The sequence below is a fragment of the Parasteatoda tepidariorum genome, chromosome 11 (assembly GCF_982258835.1).
Source record: "Parasteatoda tepidariorum strain Cologne lab strain chromosome 11, Ptep-v5.0, whole genome shotgun sequence".
NCBI lineage: Eukaryota > Metazoa > Arthropoda > Arachnida > Araneae > Theridiidae > Parasteatoda > Parasteatoda tepidariorum.
Window position 1 is genome coordinate 44249047 of NC_141765.1, and position 24005 is coordinate 44273051.

Genomic DNA, 24005 nt, shown 5'->3' on the forward strand with positions numbered 1-24005 from the left:
CTTTGAAATTTTAATATTATAATCATTTAATTTATGTCTCCCTGTAAAATAGATAAAGATACGTTTTTAAAAACTTAATTTTACAATAGACTTTTACAGTAGTAAAAAATCGATTTTAACTAGCAAAATATCTTTTAATTTTAAAGTTAAGGAGTACAAAAAATGTTTTTTATTATCAAGTCGCATTTAAATATTTTGTTTCCATGTTATTATGTGGGATGCAATATTTACGTACTATTAAATAATGAAAAAACTACATAGGACTATAAATGTAAAACAATATTTATCAAATCTTAATCAAATGGTTTTATTTTTTAAAAAACAAAGTATATTTATTCAAACAGAGTGTAGAAGCATTTTTATCCACACAAAATAAAATTCTAAATATTTTCCGAAATAATTATAATAAATATAAATATTAACAATAGGCAGTCAAACTTAGTTACATAATGCACTACAAAAATTATGATATATGTACATGTATGAACAGTTATAAGTAAATTATTATGAAATTCACAAAAATATACATTTTTCTACAGAGATCAAAAAGTTTTAAAAATAGTGCTTAAAAACATTTACACATACACATATAATAGAGTGTGATATCTAAGCATTGGTCTTTCAAAATGTTACAAAACACAAACATTAACTTAGACATAAATACAGAGCTACTTGTATTGTAACAAAAATTCATAATGTATAAACATAAATAAATGAGGATTACAATTTAAATATAAATTTCAAGAATTCAAAATCAAGTTCATTTGAAGCTAAGGAAAACTTAATACTTTATAAAAGACATAGTATTCATAGCATTACAAAAAATATTAAAACACATTTTTTAAATGGCAAGTATTTACAAGATTCAAGAGGGTGAAAGGAATTTTTAAATATCACAATTCCAGCTTAAACACGGAAAAAAAATTTAAGTACATTCAATTTTGAACATTTTTGAAAAGTCTTCAAATAGTGATAAAATACAATTTTAAGTTAAATATCAAATATAAATAAGTTATGAATGACAGCAATGCACATAAAAAAAACTAAGTGGGAAATTAAAACATAAGAGAATGGTCTCAATCAAAATGACCTTTTGGAAGAAATCAAGTCAAGTTAATTTTTAAATGTTTACACAACATTTAAAAATTAATATATTTATATGTTTTTTTTAGTAATTTTAGAAGCAAAATGCCCTAGTAACTGAATTTAAAATTGTTACTTACTGAATCAAAAAATATATATATAAGCTACAGCTCTATCTAATAAGTTGAAGTAAAAATTAGTGTAAATTAAACAAGTTTCAAAAATAGTTGAAAAATTTAAGGGAAAAGTATCTGATATACGGCAAAAGTAACAACCATTTTTAATTAAAAATCATCCTATCTAACAAAATTAGCAACTGCTTCCACTGGTTCAAAAGCAGATGTGTTGTATCCACAAAAAACTCCTATGAAAATATATCACACTTTTCCTTGATATTAAAAAATACTATAAATCATTCCAGTAGTTTAAAATCATAATGGATAGATAGTAAAAGCAACCAAGAAAAGTTCAAAACAAGAAGTAAAAAGATAAACCAAACAGCAAGTTTTAGAAGAATTTCATAATATGAGAAGAAAAAAAACATTTATACTTAGTATTATGAATTTCTAGAGAGTTTTAATGTTTTACATGTGTGTGTGAGTGTGTGATTATTATTAAATCAAAAAACAAATCCATTAATTTTTCTCATAATTGGTCATAAGCCTCATAAAGTCATTTTCCGCTGTAACAGAAAACCTAAAAAAAGGGAGAAAAAAATAGCTACAATTAATAACAATGAATGTCATTACTACAGTATTATTTTTAATTAACAATTCAGTGCATAGAGAGGATAGGCATAGAGCTTGATAAGTGAAGCCAAAGTCGACACTGCCGAAATCAACTTCAGTGCTTTAAGAACATTTATTTTTGCTTTTGGAGCATCTCGCAGCTCACCAAAATCAAGAAAAAGAAATTATTACCTGACCAGTTATTTAGTGTAATATCTTTAAATGATCGGATGATTTCAAGATTCAAATGTTTGTTTCATGGAAAAAAATTAAACTCGCAAATTTTACAATTTAGGTTCCCATACTTCCTTTAACCATCCATCCTCCCCTGCTCTGCCCATGCCACCACCAATCTGATTTTGTCTCAAAAAGGAAATCCTCTCTCAGACAAAAAGACAGAATAGAAGGAATGTCACAAAAGCTACAAACAGCAACTAAATAGGTCACTTTAAAAAAACATAGAAAAAGTTTGTGTGAGCTTTATAGAGAATAAAATTATCCTTATCTGCTAGAAAAACATATAATGCGAGATTTTCTTTAAAAGGACAGCTTAAAATCTGGGATAATTTAACATTATCGATATTGGCAATTTTCACAGACCAGCAGAAAATTATGGAAGAAGCAGGATAACATATTAAACAGACAACGCAAAACCGAGGTTCCACTATATATATTATATATATATATATATATATTTATATATATATTATATATATATATATAAGAGAGTTAAGTGAGATAAATAAACACACAATAAATACATAAATAACTTATTTGTATTACTTTCTAAGAACGATCAGATTTATCTTCTTTTTCTTGCTCTTCTTTTATTTTTTGCCATTTTTCAACAAGTAATGGTATATTCTTCCTTTTCAAGGCCAAAACTGACAACAATTTTGTCTGAAAATAAAAAAATTAAAAGATTTACAATAAATAAGTATATTGAGAACAAAATGTAAACACGATAATAATAATCTATAAGTGCAATTAATAAGTGTTGTAGATTCAAATTACGACCCAATTAATAAATTTGAGTAATAAAATAATCTCAGATAATATGTATATATATTTAATTGTAAAACAATTAAATATATATTTATACATATGTTACCTGAGATTATTTTATTACTTAAATTTATTAATTGGGTCACAATTTAAATCTGTGTCACCCGGAATGTTTAGAAAGAAAATTCTGAAATTTACTTGAGTACACAAAAAAAATCACTCGAATGCAGTGGACAAAAATAAATGCTTCGTCATCTTAATTTTTTGCTGAAATAAAATTCTTGAAATGAATTTTAACTTTTTAAATAGAAAATTATTTTTTCACGGAAAATTTACATTATGTCTTTAGATGATTATATTCTGTTGGGCTGAATTTTGCATTGATTTCTTCACAAATCGACATGTTTTTTCAGCAATTATTGTTTCAGATTTCAACATGGTTTTTGAAATCCTGATTTTTTTTAATCGGATATTATCATGGCTGGTGAACTTCAAGTCGTATTTGACTATCATAATTTTTCACATACATACACATTCAATTTGTGCCGCTTTCATAGTAAAATCACATGGTTCAATATTTTTTTCCGTACTTATGTCAATGGATTTCTACATTATATTTAAAATTCAAATATTTTTAATGGAAAACTAATATGACTCATAAATCTCGAATTGCTCAGGTAAGCTAGCGCCCATCAATTTTCAATCCCATTCATTAGATTTTGTGCATATTTCATCATAATTCTTGTGGTTTTCAGCAATTATTGTAACAAATTTTTACATAGTTTTATGAAATTCAAATAATCCTAAATTGGATATTATTATGGCTAGTGAACTTTGAATTGTGCATTTTAATACCAAATTTTTCACACATATATTCGATCACTCCTTTTATCGTAAATTCAAGTTCTTCGAATTGCTTTTTTAGCGATTATGCTTATGCATTTCTAAAGAATTTTTAAAATCCGGATATTTTTAATACAAAACTATTATACTAATAAATCTCGAATCCTGTATGAGTTATGATCTATCGATATTTAAATATGTTAGTTCGATTTCATCCTAAATCCTTGTGGTTTTTGAATGATATTTGAATACTTTTATTGATTTTTTCAAATTTCTATTTTTTTTTTAACAAGATATCATTAAAAAACATACAATCTGAAAATTGATGAATACAAATGTGAGAGAAAAGATATGAAAAAAGTTAGATTTTTTTTCTCATTGTATTATTCTCATTATTCTTATTGTATTATTCTCATTATTATTATTCATATTGTATTATCCTCATTATCATTATTCTTATTTTATTATTCTCATATTGGAATTATTAAAAACACAAATGAGAACTGGAAAAAATATCATCATTCTAGATTAATTCTCAAACCAATTTTATCACCTAAATATTAAAATACTAAAATTGTTAATCATATTTAAAAAACAAAATATAGTCACCAGTCAAAATTTATTGGTTGCCATTGGCAACCAGGTGACTATTTTGCAAGCTCTGAAAATTCATATGTAACATTTTTAACCACATTCAAAACAACATTTATGATTTTTTTTTTAAAAAAAAGAGGGAAAAAAAAAAACAAAATTTAAAGTTGAAAAATCTTATTCAATGTACATTTTGCATTCAATGACAAGTGTGATGTATTCTGACTTCATCTAGCAAAAGAGCATAAAAACTGATCGTTGGTGGCTCTTATTTTGGACAGTTTCTTTCCTCTGATTCAAAGTTTTGACAACAGTGGTCAGGGTATTAGAGGGAATTTGTCAACCTAAAAATTCTTTCTCCAAGAAGTGTAACAATAACTGAATGTGTTTCAACACACATTTCTGGTTATCGACTGTCTAAAAAAAATTTAACATTTGTTTTTAGTACGTACTTATTATTCTTGCAAGTTAACACTATTATATTAATACTTTTAATATGTTATGTAAATTTTTACCTTAGAAAAATAAATTGATAATTAATTACAAATTAATTAAATTTTGTAAATAAATTACTTTTTTTAGAATAGGTATTAATAGACATTTTTGTCTATTTCATGATCAACTACTAAATTAAAAAAAATAATGAAGTCAGAATTATTTGACAATATTTGAAATAACAACTAGTGAGTCTAAATTTTTGACCGGTACTGAATGTAAACAAAAAAAATGGCACTCACTTTCTTTTTTTCCTTTTTTGGAGCAGAATTTTTAGAGGTAGTTAAAGTTACTTTTCCTTTATCCTCAGATAAATTAGACTGTATTGAACTGCTTGAACTTTGGCACACATCAAGATTGTTATCAGACTGCAAACAAACAGGCGTTGCAATAGTTCTATAATTTTCTACTTCCTCATTTGTAGTTTTAGATGAAAGTACTTCCGAAGGAAGAGCAAACGTTTCATTAATCGAACAACTTGAAGAAAGAGAGAAAATTTGTGAGTTATCAGAAATTACATTTGAATCACTACAAGAAGTTTGTAATGTTGAAGTAATGCTATCTACTGCAGTCTCAAGATGTTGATTCTCTATGTTATAAGATGAAGATACAGCCTAGGGGAAAAATTGTGGCTGGTAAATGGTATTAATCATGAAAGAAAAGTCTACAAAATGAAATAAATAATATTTCAATAAATATAATTATATGCACAGTAAAAGTCTGTTATGATGACTATCCACAGAAACAGATGGAATTATTATTATAGCGAGCTTGTTGCTCTAAGCAAATACAGTAATGTTCAGTAGATAGGCTGCGGCCTACATGTGTTTAAAAGTTGTGTTGTCATGATGTGCAAATAGGGTCCGATTGCCACTAAAAATGTCACATGAGCTACATGTGACATTTTTAGCGGCATATATATTAGAGCTGCCTGTGTGTCAATGCAGCCTATATGAAGTTGGCCCAAGTTGGTTCTATCGTTTTATGAAAAGGAAAAAAATATCTGTTAGAACAAGGACCACTGCTGGGCATAAACTTTCAGAAAATTGGGAAGAGCAGGGGTGGGGTGATTGTGAGCCCAACTCAAAAATCCTGAAAATTTCTCCAATAAAATCATTAATTACGTATTGCAAAAAATTAACGTCTTTATAAATTTAAATCATTGATATTTTCAAAACATGAAATTCTACATAAACTATATGCAGCATAATTTAAATGAATAATTATGCATAAGTTTACTTTTATTTCTAATCACATTTAATTATGCATAAGTTTACTTTTATCTCTAATCACATTTATTATTCCACTAGAAAAAATATTTACAAATGAAAAAGATGCCAAGTATAAATTTGAGTTCTAATATTTCTAAATGAAACATAAAATTTTTTTTAATACTTAAATGTGATCAATAATTTCTTGAAATTTTTGGACCTCGGATTTCCGGAAACTTCCGCATCGCGTTTACAGAAAAATCCGGAAATCCGGATTTTTTCCAGAGCACAATCATCTCTGGAAGAGAAAAAAAATTACTTCTTGATCTAATTCTATGAGATTAAAATTGAAATTTTTGGCGATGTGTTTACGGGTTCAGCCTGTATGGCGGTGCAGCTTGTCCACGGGATATTACTATACACATATCTCATGTTGAAAAAGAAATAAAAAAGACTGGAATGTAATTGGTCAACAAAAAGCACAAGAACTATGCAGGAAAAGCCCTAAAAATAGCAAAATATTTTTTCTTTTGTAAGAAAGGAGATAACTTGGCCTCTGGTTGCCCACATAAGTTTATTTATTAACATAATGAATTTAAATTGGAAATGAAAATAAGACTAGATATAATGTAGAGTTCCTCACTTTTTTGCATTTGTACTAGTCATAAATAAAATATCTTTTCTTTCATCCTTTTTGCATAATTTTGCTCACTTAAACAGCAAATTAAAGAAAATAAAAAATTTGCAATAGTTAGTAATTAGTAATAGTTGGTTAGTAATTTTTAACTCAATATGAGCATATAATTTCTGTATCTTTAATATTAGCATCTTAACAGTGACTTAGAAACTTGTCATAATAGCAGACTTCTCATAATATACCGTACTTGTTATATCAAGCTTTTACTGTAAACATATAAAAGTTTTATTTTAGAATATAGAATGCTATTTCATAATCATGTCTCAGAAATTTTTTCTTTGTTGACATTTCATTTAAGACAAACAATTAAAATTAATAAAAATTTCAATTTCATGGATTTTTGAAGTTTAAATTTTTTGCGTAAAGGTAAAATATTTTACATAAATTGTGAGAGATTTATACATTATTAATAATCTATTACAAAAATTTAACATTATAAAATATTACATAGAATATTACAAAGAAATTTTTCTCCTATGCTAACACTCAAATTTGTTGAGCAGTGTTGGAAAAAATTAATTATGTGCATGATTGTGCTAAACAATTGTGGCGTGTTCTTAAAAAGATATAACTAACTTTAATATTGTTAAAATGTTAGATTTTACGATTACCTCTAAAATGGTATAAAAATGACTTGGTATATGCAAAACTAACGCTTGATTTATGCATTGATACTAGTTAATTTATTCGACAAAGATAAACTTGGTGACTAAACAAAATATATAAATAGAAAATTTTACTAAGAATATTAAAAAGAAGTTGGGTTCAGTACAATCAAGATGAAACTCAAATCTAGTTAACTTTAAAATTAAGTAATATGACTAACAAAAAACAGACATTACTAAAAGCATAATTTTATGTTAGCTACAATTAAACAAAAAAGAATATAAGGATAGAGCAAAAATTTACTATGGCATGCTTTATGGATTAAAATAAGTTGAATTTTCAAACAAAAAAAGTATTTATTAATGTTTTTGCCATTCTTAAAATAAAAATATAGAAATAATTTGTGTATAAAATTTACTACTATGTTTAAAATCTACCATACATGTAAAAACTTTGTATAAAACTTTTCTCAAAGTATTTTTTTTACTTTGCTAATTATATGTGAATCTTTTGAAAACAAAACATATAACAGTTGGGCTGAAAAGTTCGTAGGCTGACACATAGATGGCACTACTATTATTAAATCCATATGATATTTAGTTAGTTCTAACCTTCGTAAGACACTTGTGTAAATTTGACAGCTATTATTAGTTTACAACCGACTTTTAGTTTGTGAGATATAGTATTTTTAGTGGAGCAACTTTTGTTAGTTTAAAAACAATGGATAAAAAGGAATTTCGGTGTTAATAAAGCATTGCTTTTTAGCAACAAAAAATATACTGTTGAAGCCAAGGCTTGGCTTGATAAACATTATTCGGACTCTGCACCAGGAAAATAAACTGTTGAGAAGTAGTTTTGCAAGTTTAAACGAGGCGAAATGAGCACCGACGACGATTCACATAGTGGATGCCCTAAAGAGGCTGCTGCCAATGAAAACATTAAAAAAGTCCACAAAATAATTTTAGATTGCAGAGATATCTGAGACTTTAAAGATATCAAAGAAATGTATTGGACATATCGTGAATGAATATTTGGGTATGCGAAAGCTCTCTGCAAAGTAGGTGCCGTGCGAGCTCGCAATCGACCAAAAACAACAACAAACTGATGATTCTGAGCTGTGTTTGAAGCTGTTTAATCGTAATAAACCCGAATTTATGCGTCAATATGTGATGAAACATGGCTTCATCATTTCACACCAGAGTTCAATCGACAGTCAGCCGAGTGGACTGCACGAGATGAACCAACTCCAAAGCATGGAAAGACACAACAGTCAGTTGGCAAAGTTATGGCATCAATATTTTGGGATGCGCATGGTATAATATTTGACTATCTTGAAAAGGGAAAAACCATCAACAGCGACTATTACATAGCGTTAGAGAGTTTGAATGACGAAATAGCAGAAAAATGGTCCCATTTGAAGAAGAAGAAAGTGCTGTTCCATCGAGACAATGTACCGTGTCACAAGTTAATGAAAACGATGGCAAAATTATATGAATTGGGCTTCTAATTGCTTCCGCATCCACCGTATTCTCCAGATCTGGCCCCCAGCGACTTTTTCCTGTTCTCAGATCTCAAGAGAATGCTCGCTGGAAAGAAATTTAGCGCCGGTGAAGAAGTAATCGCCGAAACTAAGGCCAATTTTGAGGCTAAAGACAAATCATACAATAAAAATGGTATAGAAGAATTATATGACCACTATAACCGTTGTATCGCCCTTGAAGGCAACTTTATTGAATAATAAAATCAAATTTCATAAAAAAAAAAAATAATTTCTATGTTAGCCTATGAACTTTTCAGTCCAACTGTTGTATGCAAGTACCACATCAGCTGATTAAGCAATTTTAAAAGTGCAATCAGGAGTAAATGTGTAGCTTTAACCATTTAAAAAATGCAAAATAAAACAGTAAATATAAAAACATTAAGTTTGCAAACTGAAAGAACTAATAAAAATTAAATCTTTCAATATAAGATCTGAAGATTATTTTTCAAAAATAATGTCTTTTAGGTTCCCACCATTGATTTAAAAGTGATCTGTAGGTCTTCTACTATAACATCACCCATTACCTGTTGCAGGAATTCATAACTGTTGCAGGTTTTATAAAACGCTTTCAAAGCATACTCATACTGTGCTCCCATCCAGGAGTGCAATACGGAAATATTGCACTTCTAGCCACTAAAAGTTCTCATCAAAGTATTTCTACAAAATTATAATGGAAAATCTATGTAATGCAATTCTATAAATCATAATTCTCCATAAACCACAATAACTTTACAATCTCTAAGACAAACCAAAACTGATAAATTTGTCCGTATTTAGTTCTAATTTTCTTGATAAAAAATTTTTTTCAGCAAAAAAAAACAAATACTTTAGTGCATATAATTGTCTTTTAAACTATTTCTATTTAAAAAGTATTTCAAAGCATAAGTATAGTAATAGGTAAGTGTAATGATACATAAAATAATCTAAATAACATAAAATTCTATATAATGCAAAACCTCCCCTTTCTGGATTTGCTTTATAATGATTCTCTATTGTATTAGAGCTAAAAAAAATTTCAGGGCAAGTGTATATTTTTTCAGGTGTATTTTTATTTATAAGTGTACATTTTTTTATTAACTATATAAAGGCATATTTAATATTTAACAAACATAAATATCCTCATTTATAAATTAGAACATACCATTGATGAATACTTTATCTGATTAACTTCATAAGTTGGGTCATTAGAAATTATGGGGTGGATAATGGAATCATTTGAATTTTCAAGATCCATATCTTCTTGTAAATCATAAACATCTTCTGTGCTGTCTGGAGGAGGAGGAGGAGGGGTATAAGGTGGTGGGCTGTAAGGTGGAGGTGGTGGAGGAGTATCCACTCCTGGAGGAGGAGGCGGTGGGGAAGCATCACGGAATGAGTTGGCAGAAACTTTTAACTCATCTAAAATGAAAAGTAAGAAAAATATTAAAGTTCAGCATGCAAGAGAGTTGTTATACTATTTTTCTTTAAGAAAATGTAATAAAGAGTTGGCAACAGAATCTCCAATAAAAATAGTAGTTACATAAAATTCTTTATAGAAAGTAAATTAAAAATTATATCATAAATACTAAATAATACTTACAAACATTAAATAACTATGTCTGATATATAGGAAATTACTAAAGTTGAAATAGATAAATTTCAATTATTAACAAATATTGCTTAAAATGTCAAATTATCTTATTTTGGTTCAATAAATTAACTAAATGAATAATCCTAAAAACTGAAGCGGAAAAATATACTTGATGATATAAAACTTCATTTGTTTCAAAAGTGGTAATAAAAGACGCCTTTTTCTCGTCACTCAAAATTAGGCACCCATTCTTGACAGGCTAGACATAAATGAGGAAAACAAAATTTATTTGAAGCAGGAAACATAAAGTTACCAATAAAAAAATGGAAAATAAAGGTGAAAAACAAAACTAGAAACACCACAATAGCTGAGAGTGAAACAGAAAAGGAAAAATATTAGGTGGACAGGAAAGTAATGTAGTTTTGGTGGAATTGATATTTGTTATCAAGATTTTATTTTTAATCAATAATGTATTCATTCTCATTCACAAAAACCTTTCAATGCTGGATCAAAAATTAATCGAAAAAATGAATTGGTTTTTAAGACTAAAAAATGTTTAATGTGTCGAAACAACAATACCTTCTGGTTCACCTAATAAATAAAGCAGAAAAGAGAGAAAACAAAATTAAGAAAAACTGCAGTAGAAACAAGGGAACCAGCATTCCTATGAATGAAAAGGCATCCAGATGAGAGGAGGTGGAAGGGTGGAAATGCCAAAATTTTTCCACTTCTGTCATATCAACTCCTCTTGATGCCCTAGAATATTTTTCATTCATATGAATGCAGATTAACTAGTTAACAACATGAATACCTGACCACCTCTAAATAGCGTGTGAGAATGAATTCCGCCTTGATTTGCCTGCCCCTGCTATTTTCTAGTTTTGTTTTTTCACTTTTACTTATTATTCATTTTCTTGTTTCAGTCTCAGCTACTGCAGTTTCTCTAGTTTTGTTTTTCACCTATATTTCCCATCACTGACATTGCAATGCAGTTTATTGTATTGTATACTTGTTATAAATTAATCATATTGACTATCTGGTTGCTTCACGAACAGACAGCAAATTTGGAAGAAAAAGTTTTCTCCCCATATACTATTTTCTTGTATATAAACATGGGGAAACTAATAATGCTATGCAGAGAAGAATTAAGGTCGAGATTTGATTTTTAAGTATAGACTACACTGTGTAGTATCATTAATACAAAAAAAAAATGTGCTGTATCCTTGATGGGCCAATAAATACAAAAATATATAATAATTTTTCCTGATTATCAACTATCATACTGTGATGTATTTCACACATAGAGTTTTTATTTGGAATAAAAATTTCGGAATAGAATTTTTATTATAAATTTTGAAGATTTAATTAACATTTTTCCACATTATTTAATAGCAATACTCCTTTATAGCAATACTCCTTACCTTTTTAAAAAGTATAAGACCTTAATTCAAGGTAAACATTTTAATTCACTTTTATTTTTAATTACTTTAATTTATATTTTTTATTACTTCAATTTTTTTATTCACTGGAAAACCCATTAATGAGCATGCAATATTGTTTACTTTAAAGAAATGGGATACTTCTGAGAAACAAAAGTCACACTCACCTCTGAAAGGAGGGTAGAATGCTTGATACAGAATGTTTAAATAAGGGAGCAATAAATCAAAGAGATAATTTGTATTGTAGTCAGATGTACCTATTCTATGCCAAATTTAGAATAATAAGGGCATAAAGTGGCAAAAGTAAACAGTGCTAGAAACCATGTCTACCCTCTCCCTACCAAAAAAAAAAAAATAACAAAGGGAAAATATGTTTGTTGGGATCATGAAACTCATTCTAATCTATAAAAAAAAAATTAATGGCCTGAACAGCTGCATTTTATGGAAAAGATTGCATTACATACAACTTTTATACAGTTGGATTATATAGAACTCTTTTTACTTTGAACACAATTGGAAGTACATGTAAAAATTGAACAATAAAAATAACTTTGATCAAACAACAAATGATTGTCATAAAGAGTTAATTGCACCAATAACAAAAGTTCTTTGCCAAAATTGTTTAAAAAGAACAAAGCATCGACCAACTGCTTTCTTGAGTTTCTCTAATCTGCTATAAACGCTGGTTAAGTAGTCAAATTAACGTATCATTTGAATTAACTTCCATCCTAAATTCAATGCTTAAGCAGTAGTGATGAAACTCCTGCATAGTGTTAGCTATACTCCTACACCAAAAATCACTTCAATTTTTTTCTAATCATATAAATTATAGAGGCAGCATAAAGAGGAATTTTATTGCTTTATGTTCATAATGGCTGAGTAAGTATATTTTATTATATTATATTTGATTATATTATGGTTATTAAAGTATCTGAAATGATGGATTGATCATTCATCTTAGTGCGATACTTCAATTACAGATTGTTCTCCCTCATTTTTCTTTCTAATTTTATTATATTTGTAACATGGTACCTGAAGTAAGAAATTTTCAAGATTTGAATGATAATTTGAAATTGTAAAATGCTAACAAAAATTAAGTCTAAGAGTTAAAATGGGAAGAAAAAGGTTTTTCAATCTCTTTCTCTCTCTTAAAATTCTCTTGAATAATTATTTATGATGGTACGAGCAGTTGGAAGTTTTTTGAAAATTAGCTTAAAAGGATTAAATAATCTTTCTAAAAATGAAAAGGTATAATCAAAACAATTTTAATAAATTGAAAAATACAAAGACTAAGATTATGTATTAGGTTACTAATTTTAATGTATTTAAGTTACTATTGATGTTTTAGGAGGGAGGTTAACCAATTACAATGCTTTTAATGTGAATTGCTGTACACAAATTTACAGAAATTTAACATTAGATGGTTAACACTTTTCAAAGCAGTAAATTACAAACAATAAAGAGATTGCTTCAAATAATTACAGTAAGTGTTACATTTTATAGATATTAAAATAGTAGTAACAATATAAAAATATCTATCATTAATAGTTAGTGTCCTTTTACTTGACAAGTCGGTCAATGTTCTTCATTCGAAAATAGCAGTTTCAGTAGGCAGCTTAAAATATATTCTTAAGAAAATTAAAAAAACATAAGAGCAAAATTATACTTATAAGAATGTAAGTTTCAATTTCAAAAGTAAATTCTGTTAGAGGTTATGAAAAAAACATAATAGTTGACATCCTCCTTACAATAACTAAAAAGTAGCATAATAGTTAACAACTTTAGTTATCTAACATTTTGTAAAGAGTATAGTAACTATTATTAACGTGAAAATGTCAGTGTGCCAATTTATAGTTAATATTAAAATAGTAATAATAAAATTAAAATGTAATTCTATTTGTTATAGTACTTTATAGTAAGTATCACTAAGAAAATACAATTAGTATTATATGGCTATTATAAAGGAAAATATAAAAACTTCATAAAATTTTATTTCACGCAAAATTTTACAGAACACTATAATAATATTGAATTTAATATCTTTCAATTCCAACAAAGCTGTCAGTACAGCAAATGCATTTTTTTATAGCTGCACATATGTGGTCCCTTTTTCCATTTAAAAACTAAGATCTTATTTTACCTTTATATTTGTTTAAGATAATTTTTTTTTCCTTTTTACCCTAATATTTTTAATCTTTCAATTTTAAAATATTAATCAGGATATATATATATTAACAAAACTTAACTAATATCTGATATATTACAATTGTTAATAATAGTTTATGCACATCTCTCCAATATATATTGCCTACATATGTTAATAAGTTAAAATATTTAAAAAAAAATAGTTATAGCATACCTGGAAAAAATTAAAGCGATGTGAATAATAAAGTTTGATTAGATCCAATCAATTATGCCAAATAAGCAACTCTCTAAAATCTAATTTCAACATTTTAAAATTCTGTTATTTTAATTGACTATTCATAAAAGCAAAAATAAATTTAATAATAATTATAAATAATTTAAAAAACTATTCATAAAAGCAAAAATAAATGTATTAAAACTAAAATAGTTTGACTTAAGGTTACAAAACAAACAAAGAAACACAAAAAATAAGCAACAGCTACTTTAGATGCTTTTTGAAGAAAACAAGAGCAGCAAGATATGAAAAAAATTGCTAGAATACTAGCAGGGCTGTAATGCTTTACATTAAAATGATACAAACAACAACTTAATAGCAAGACAATATACAGCAAGTATAAAGCATGCAATGTGATATAGGAGTGGTATAATATTATATTTTCCTAAAAAACTTAATAGAACAGGATTTGGACTGAACCAAAGTCAGGGAAAAATTGCATCATTACCAGACTTCTTTTGGGACAAACAATTCCATACAAAATTTCCCGGTGTTGTGGTAACCACAAACAAATAAGTTATTAACATATTTTAACATAACCTCCACCACTCATCCATCATATATAAACATTTGTATCTTAGGTCACACTTACCACGAACATTAGAAATATGAATTTGAAAGTTCTCAGAGGGTAGAATGTTCGACATAGAAGAGGAAACAGTAGGAACATTATTATTCAGAACTTCACTTGCTTGTGGCCCAGGGATTTTTGTTTCGACTTGATCACTTGGAGTACATTCCGGAAAAGTTTCTCTGGTGAGTCCTGTTTTTCTATTGAGGAAATAGTATCTTTCATGATAACTAAAAATAAAAGAAAAAAGAAAAATATAATAAAAATATTAAAAGATATTTTAATTATAAGTATTAAATAATTATAAATTATGTTTATATAAATGCAAATTAAGCTATATCATTTGCTTGCAAAATAAAATCTTAGAGTCTATGATTATACAACAATTACATAACCATTAGATCACAGTGCTAAAAATTTTACTACATGAAGGGAACTTAGAAAACACAAGACAACAGAACAGTAAACCTTTACTATATAGTAAAATGTCGTTACTTTTTTTAGTAGAATTTATTTATAGAATAATAAATTTTCATACCTACAAAATGCAATAATATATACTTAATCAAAATATAATCAAGATATCATTTTATTACTTTTACTATTTCAGCAGATACAGTTTTTTAGAAGCAGCGAGGAGTAGGAAAAAAATTAAAGAGGGGGGGAAATATATTTTCAATATTTTTTTTCCTTTAAAAAAGTTGCAGTCTTCCAATCCTCCTCCCTGAAAATAACCTGAAAAGTTCCAATTATTACTTGTTCGTAATAATTTGAAACCTATTACTAATCTTACTTCTACTTGAATGGATATTTTAACACTGATGCAAAGTATTCGGATTTTTTAAAGTTTTAATAGTATAGCTATTAAGTTTTAATACTTAAAACTCTAATAATTCTTTTCTGCATTTTTTAAAGATTAATATCTATTTGAATCAGCAAAATTTTATTGCACTTTGCTACAAATATACAAAACACATTAATTAATCAATTCATATTTTTCCACATTTTGTAGAGTTGATAAAAAATGCAGATTTTTTTCGAGTACAAAACTGATTTTCATAATTGATAAAATATAAGATTCAAATTATACATAAATGGGTGCTCACTTTTCCTCATATATTACTACAAATATCTCATAATTAAAAAAAAAAAGAAATATGAAAGTTCAAAAATTATTTGAATCATTAAATATATAAATAAATAAAAAATATATAGATTATTAATTTAAAGCTAATTAAACTTTTTTAGATGTCTATAAATATGCAATCTTATCAAGAAGCTATATAGAGCATTAAAAAAATAAGCACACTTTTCAAAACATTATTATAATAAAAAAATTGCAAGCAAATATACTTAACATAACATTACTATAAATAAGAATAGCCAATAATACTTAAGAAGCAACAAATTGATTAAACTTCATAATTGAATGTATTTAAAATAAAGAATATGAAAATGTTTAAGCAACACTTCATTATTACAAAAACACATTCAAATTCACTCCTTTTTTCAGCTTTAAAGACCAACTCAGCATCTTTGAAGATATACTTCAGAGTTAACAACTGCATTAGGTTTTTGGTAGACAATGATGCTGTCTCAGATGCTTGATATTATTTCACCTATATTTTCCAAAAGAATTCACAGCTATTTTCTTTATTCTTAACTGCAAGACAAAACAAATAAATATTAGAAAAATATGTTATTCTTATTTTAACAGTAAAGTAGAAAAGCATATTGATTCCATCTCTATATTAATATCTCTATAAATGTAACTTTAAATGTAAATTGAAAAATTTTTTTGATGTTTTTTGCCTTTGATTTTGTCATTCTTTTTTGCCAAAGTAATCATAATTAGTTTAAAAATTTCCAATTGTAGCATTACAGGGCAGTGAAATGATGGGTACTATTATTAGAGCAGAAAACTAAAAAATTTAAAATTTATCATGCTGTTTAAGAAATTAAAGACACTAGAGTGAGATTTTAGACATGTTAAAGTAAAGGATTAAGAAAAATATAACTAATTTTTATTTAGAGATAAATAAGGTATAAATTTATTCTAAAAATCTTATAACAAATTGATGATTCCTAAAAGATTGCTGAAGGTAAATTTTAAAATTGATACCACATAAATAAAATTGCTTTATTTGATTGAATAAAAAGAAAAAGCTTTAGCTGCTCTTATATAAAATGTTTCTCAAAAAAAAGAGAGAACATAAATAGGAAATAATGCTGAAATTTGATAAAATGATAAAATATTCTCTAAAAACTGAATTTTTAATATCTATTTTAAGACGAAAGACCAATGTCAACTGATTGAATATTTGTGGAGTTGTTTCTCCCCTTATAATTAAATTTGAAAATAGTGTATAGAGGACTAATCTCTAGAGAGTAGTAATCTCTATACAAACTTGCCCAAATATGAAATGCTTGTTAAGCTTAGTAATACATTTCATTTGCAATTCAATTAATGTTTATAAGGTAAGGCGAAGTCTCAAAAGCTTTTAAATTGGAAATTTCTAAGCTACTCACATATTATTACTTTTATTATTAAATTAAAAGACAAGCAATATTGCATTGCTTCTTATTTTTCTTCATTGGATTAACTGAAAAGTCATTAGCCAGAGAACGTATTCTCATCAAATATTTTTATTTAAAACCCTTTTACCTGTATATTTTGATTTACATAAATTTAGGCTATGAAAATATCTATGAGACTTCATATGACTAAATCTGTGCTTTTAAATTGTTCTGACTTCACTCTTTTGACTCTTAACTCTGAAGCCAGATGAAGAATCAGACGTTAAAAGAAATTGGCATTATTTACATATTCAATAGAGAAACACTATTTGGCTTACTCTTACATCAAATAAGTCATGCAGTTTGATAAATAATGAGATGTGAAATAAGAATTTCTCACTAAAAGTTTATTTTGTCAAAAGTAATTATATCATTTACGGATGAGATGACACACTTGAAACTGTTCTTAAACTTTTTTTATGAGTAAATCATTAAAAAAAAACCATGGCAAAAAAAATTACCCCGGCAAAAATATTTATATGAATCATAAATAAAAATAGTTAAAACATACAGTTAATTCAATTTAATAAATGAGTATTTTTGTCAGTGCTAATGGACAAAATTAAGATCAAGACATGATAAATTACATTACAATGTAAGATAATGAAAAATAAAAAAAAACTTGGAGGGAGAGAGTGAATTGAAAAATGAACAAATGAAGGGGAAGGTAAATTAAATATCATAGTACAGATGATATTAGTTTATAGTATTAAAAGAGTGCCTTATCTTTAAATGCATTTCATCATTGTTTACAGTATCTGCTTTTGGGTGCACAAACAGTCAGAACCATGAAATTGTGAGTAACATGATTCTTTATAATTTAAGAGCTGAATGACGAAAAGTTTTATCTGGCATTTTAACTTTAAAGTCTATATGTATTTTTTCTTTTTCTCTTTTTGCTTCACTAAATCACTTCACTAAAGCTTGCTTCACTGTTTTTTATATATTTGTGAATATTTTATACATTTTCACACCAAAAACATTATTAATAGTTTCACTTAATACCTTTATCTGCTGAGTTCCTCAAAATATTAAGACATGGCAGCGAAATAAAAAAATAATTGCAAGTCACTTGACCAAAAACACACTGGGAATTTAAAACAAACTGAAATATGGTTTGTTAGTATCATGGTATGGTAGGTACAGATTCTCTCTGAAAGTTAGAACAGTAAGAGATCACAAGTTTGAAGTACACAACGTAGTTGAAACATAGTTCATCAGACTTTATGGTTGCTGATCAAAACAAATAAGCCCTCAAATCCTTACCATACAGTAAACCATACAAATCCTTACTTTGTTGTATGATAGCACAGACTTCCAGAGAATGTCTTACAATAGCTGCAGGAACAAGATTTAAAAGTATTTACCATTTTTTATTTCCCAAATCTGTCAGATCTTTGTTTATATTAAATGCTATAAGCAAAGATGAAAGCATCACTCCAAGTAGTCATACTAAGTTTCAGATCGGGTATTTCTAGATCAAGTACATGTCTGCTAACTTGTTCTGATTAATCAGAACATTTTAATTTTAATATTTAGAGCGGTAATAAATTTTATGAGTTACACATTATTATTGATTTACTTTAAAATGATTTTGTCCATCACTACATACTAAAACTTAAACATATTTATAAGACCTATTAATAGTGCTGTGATTTTTTTAAAAGCAGGCAAAGTTTAACATATTAAGTTTACTTTAACTTGTTATTTGAATATTCTGGGAAGTTAGCACTTGACAGCTATGCAAGTACATAGAAGCTGACCTCAGATAAAATGTCAGGTGTCCATTCAAACTTATTTTAACCCTCACCAGCAGGGTTCCAACGCAAGTGAGGAATTCTAAATTACTAGTCTGCTTACAAAAGGAACAAGAGGAAGAGAAAAAGAGCTCAATATCAGCAAGTATTTGGCCTATCACCAATTTCACAAGGCAACAACAAATGCATAGAAATTAGTTATAATAACTTACTTAAAATTACAAATATATGCTAAATTATAACTCGACATTTAAAGCTAAAACTATGCTCTCTGACAAGTAACCACACACCTACCAAAAGAACTATAAACACAAGATCCCAAAAATACAAACATCAAATTTTGATAAGTTAAATTGGTTGAGCGACCCTTTTGAGTTCATCGATCAATGGAATAGATATGCTACTAGAGATTAAGATTTAAGCATGTTATAAAGTTAAATATCGCAACAAGAATGTATTCCTCTGAAAGTTACATTATTTACTTTGCATTTGATACTTTAGAATTATATGATACAAAAAAAAAAAATAAATAAATAAATACAGTGTTAATGCTACATGGGCATCTCATGCATCCAATTTTCGAGAAGAATGAGCTGCAATATTTATTAAAGTTTGGTATTCAAAAATAAAAGATTGTTTCCATCAACTAAATATAGATAAAGTGATTAATTTGTTTTTGTTTTTTTAAATTCCTTGCTTTCTATTAATATAAATAACTATAAGTCAATGATGATTCATGAATTTGTTTAGTTTGTCTGAAATATTAGGAGGAACTTTTTGAGATTTTCTATTTTTAAGCAGGACTGATACAATAATAATCGATAAAACAATATCCTTCATGGCAACAGCATATATGAATACTATAGAGGCTTTAAACAAAGTCAGTGAGTCAAAATTAACATGAAAATATGAAGTTCAATTGTGAAAAGAACTTTTACAGTTAAATACTTTTAGGGTTGCTAACAGATTTAAAAACAAAAAAATAAATAATTTGAATAAAACTTTACATATTACAGAAAAACGACTAAAGTAATGCAGTAAAGTAATTTAAGAAAAATCTTAGGCATTAGAAAATAGGTATAAGGTATTAGAAAAGTAGAATATTCAAAACTAAATTAAAATGAAAAAAGTAACATACCAAGAATAAAAAGGAAGGAAGAGAGAAAGATACAATACAAGTGGTGAAGACTTTGACTTCTTATTTGTAATGTCAAATATTAGATTTTGTGAGCAAATAAGTATCATTGAATAAGGATAAAAGCATGGGAGTTTCACTGCAATGTGAAAATATTAGAATTATTTATCTTGAATCTCAATAACTGATCACTGTTACTGACATTTCGGAGACTAGTTATTTTCTAGGCATGATGTAGGAGTTTCCCAGTTTTTTTTTCTTAAGTTGCAATTTTACCTGACTATTCGCTACTTTTTAGAAGCAAAAAAAATATTTCCTGACAGTATTCTAGGTTTTCCTGATCCGTGGAAACCCTGGAAATGTCGCAAATTGACATTCATCACTTAATAATTTTACATATATATACATATACATACATATATATATATATATACATACATATACATACATATATATATACATATATATACATATATATATATATACATATACATATATATATACACATATATATATATATATATTGATATAACATTAGATCATATTATATTTACCTAGAAGTTCAATCTTGAAAAAACGAATACATTAGTTGAATTACAGGATTCAGGATTCAATTTCTGCACTGCATCAAACAAAAGAAAATTAGAATGTTTAATTTATATTTAATAATAAAACTTTATATTTAATAATAAAAATATGCTTTATTTAATTTATTAAATAATTCTTACTAACTAGTATTTATATTGTTGTACAGTACGGAACCCGTTATCCGGAAATCAGAAAACTGGAAAACCAAAAAACCGGAACGAATTTTGATAAATTTTCTCGCCATTTTTAAAAAAAAAATTTTTTTTTTCCTCATAAGATTTTAGGATTTTTCGTTCTTTTTTGAAAGATGTTTACCTTACCATCATCTTGAAAATAATCATTAGTGTATTACTTCATCGTTTTTTCTTCTTTTTAAGATTATTTCCAAATATTATTTTTTTAGTTTCGTTAAACAATAAATAAAAAAAAACGGCTTTTTGTAGCGATTCAGAAAACCGGAAAAATCAGTTATCCGGAATAGTGATGGTCCCGATCGTTCCGGATAATCGGTTCCCTAGTGTATATTTAAACTGACATAAATATGCTAAGCTGTGCAGACACATTAATTAAAGGCACTGAGCTGTCATTGTAAAGCATTCATGTTCAATCCTCAGAGGTAGATTGAAGTTCGCCCAGATGCACATAGTGAATGATCTCATTGTCATGAGAATGGTCACAAAATTGAGGGATCTGGGCCTTAATCTCCATGATCCTTTTTTTCCCACAATGGGATGATGCAAGAACTGTCATTTTTTTTTAAAAAAAAATATGCTATTCTTAAAAGCATACCAATTAAAACAATTATTGAGAAACTTCTACACTCTTAAGATTATATTCATTTTATTAAGATATATCTTAAAAAATGAAAATAATGAAGGTCAAAAATTTGCTGAAGATAGAATCACAGATAAATCAAGAGATGGAATTTTTTTTCTTTTTAGTGTAAATAAAAACAATAAAAGATAGGTCATTTTTAAATACTTTCTAGTCAGGTTTTTTAAGCACTATAACTTATATTTCTGACGATTTCCAAACTCATAAAAAATGAGCACTCAAGATTAGTGAGCATATTATTTTGGCCTTCATTTATTTGTAATAAACAAATTTGGCTGTGTGTGCATGTAGACAACCAGAGTGTATATTTCATTTTTAGAAAAAATTCCACTGATTATCTAGAACAACAATTTTTAAAAAAATAGTACACACAACACAATACAACAGTTAAAAAGCAAGAGAATAATATTTTCAGTTTTCCTTAAGTTTTTAATCCAATTTTAAATTCTTAGAATTTAATAGTTTCTACAGGTTTTTCCTGAGACATATGAAGCCTAAAAACAAATTATATGTAAATCTAATGACATTTATTGTTTGTTAAAAATATTCTTAATACTGCTTGATAAACAATATTTAATTACGACAGAAATAAATACTACTGAGATAAAAACTACTTAATACTACATGATACTTTCTTTACTTGATAAAATAAATTGCTTATGATATTCCAACAAACAAATTAGCAAGCATTTATCTTTAAACTTTATGGCTTTTACTTTAAAAATTTCATAGATATAAATGGCAAAAGCAATTGTTTATAAGGTTCCTATTAATAGCTAATCTGAACTTTTAAATTTAAAACACAGAGACATGTCTACCATAAACACTATTCGTCTTCCATAACAATTGATAAAGAACTACTTTATACAGTCTAAAATTAAGTTTATAACAGAAAAGAAAGATAAATATTTAAAATATCTTACCTAATAAAAGTAGAAACTTGACTTGCTCTCAACTTGTATCTTCAAGTAACTATTTAACTAAACAGTTAAAGGATATCAGAGCCCCATGCTTAAGAAATACATAGTAAGTGGTAGACAATTTGAAATAAATTGTCCATGTTCATAAAATTATCAAAAATGCTGAAGAAATATTTGAGTAAAGCATAAATTTCTATTAGAATGTTTAAATAATCATGATTAAAATTACACTAAATTACTAGCATTTTTATTAACGATGTAATGTATTTGTACCTGTCCCAATTGCAGGCCCAATCTTGATTGGAGATACTATTTTCATATTGACATATATAACGGTTAACTTCCTGGAGTCTATCCAAAAAATACATTTCATTGAGGGCTCCGCATTTCCAATCAGAAATACGTGTCTAAAAAGATATAAATACAAAATTAATAAGGTCTCTATAGCACCAAAACGCAAGCTTTAGAAGCCTTGAGTTAAAAATATTATGAGACATTGAAATACAGGCTGTGTTTGAGGATCTTAGAAAAGTCCCCCCTTGTTGGTTTTCCTAGAAAACACAACACTTATTTTTCACCAAGTAAACCCAGGTTCCAACTCCTGTGATGGTTGCTCAATTTGTTTAATGTTACTGCCTTACACAGACCATAGTGCGATAGAATGTAAAATGGATAGACAGATTATGGTTTAGTGTTAAACCGTAACTTTCATTCCCTTTATATTTAGGCTGATAAGTTAAAATTAAAATATATTCCAGAGAAATGAGTTTGTCTGAATGCTTAACACAGATTCCTTGTCTTCTGGGTTAGGCATAGATACATTTTAGCTTTTAATTCAATTTCAATACATCAAATCACAGAAGATTCAGTTTAAGAATGCAGTGTCAATTAAGTTTTATATGAAAAAAACTCATGTTTTAAAGCCTAAAAAACAGTCATGAAATTAAAATTTCTCAATTGTGAGGCTACATTTCTTTGGCACTACTGATTATGCTGTGTTATCCACCAAGCTTGTGATAAATAATAGCAATGAAAAATATTTTCCTTTAGTGCATAAATGTTAGATATTTTCTGGAATATTACAGATATAAAACTAATTTGCAGATATAAGTTATTTTGAATTATAGAAAACTTATTCCTGGACCTCTCAAGCGAAATATTTAATAATAAAAAACACACTTTATTACACACTAAATTTTTTTTAAATAAGTTTTTGTACTACTATATATTTAAACTTAAATATTTAAATGAACATTTCCTTGAAGCATATATACTACAAAAAGTTTATTGAGATACCTTTACACTCTCTTTCATGAGTAGTTATACATATTCCAACATTTACATGATAATTTTAATTACATTGTGGCTCAAAGCAATTTTGTGTTGAATATGAGTC

The 24005-nt window shown here is 27.1% G+C and overlaps 1 protein-coding gene across 1 annotated transcript in view; it reads right to left on the bottom strand.

Annotated features, from left to right (window-relative positions):
* Positions 1-282: 282 nt before the first annotated feature.
* LOC107448531 (uncharacterized) overlaps positions 283-24005 on the bottom strand; it is a 56883-nt gene continuing 33160 nt past the window's right edge. Inside the window, exons 12-17 of the mRNA XM_021147919.3 lie at positions 22883-23016; positions 14820-15028; positions 9941-10197; positions 4988-5359; positions 2595-2711; positions 283-1779 (exon numbers count right to left, since the gene is read on the bottom strand). Of these exons, the coding sequence (XP_021003578.1) occupies positions 2598-2711; positions 4988-5359; positions 9941-10197; positions 14820-15028; positions 22883-23016 (1086 nt within the window). The 3' untranslated portion in view covers positions 283-1779; positions 2595-2597. The remainder of the gene's footprint in view (positions 1780-2594; positions 2712-4987; positions 5360-9940; positions 10198-14819; positions 15029-22882; positions 23017-24005) is intronic.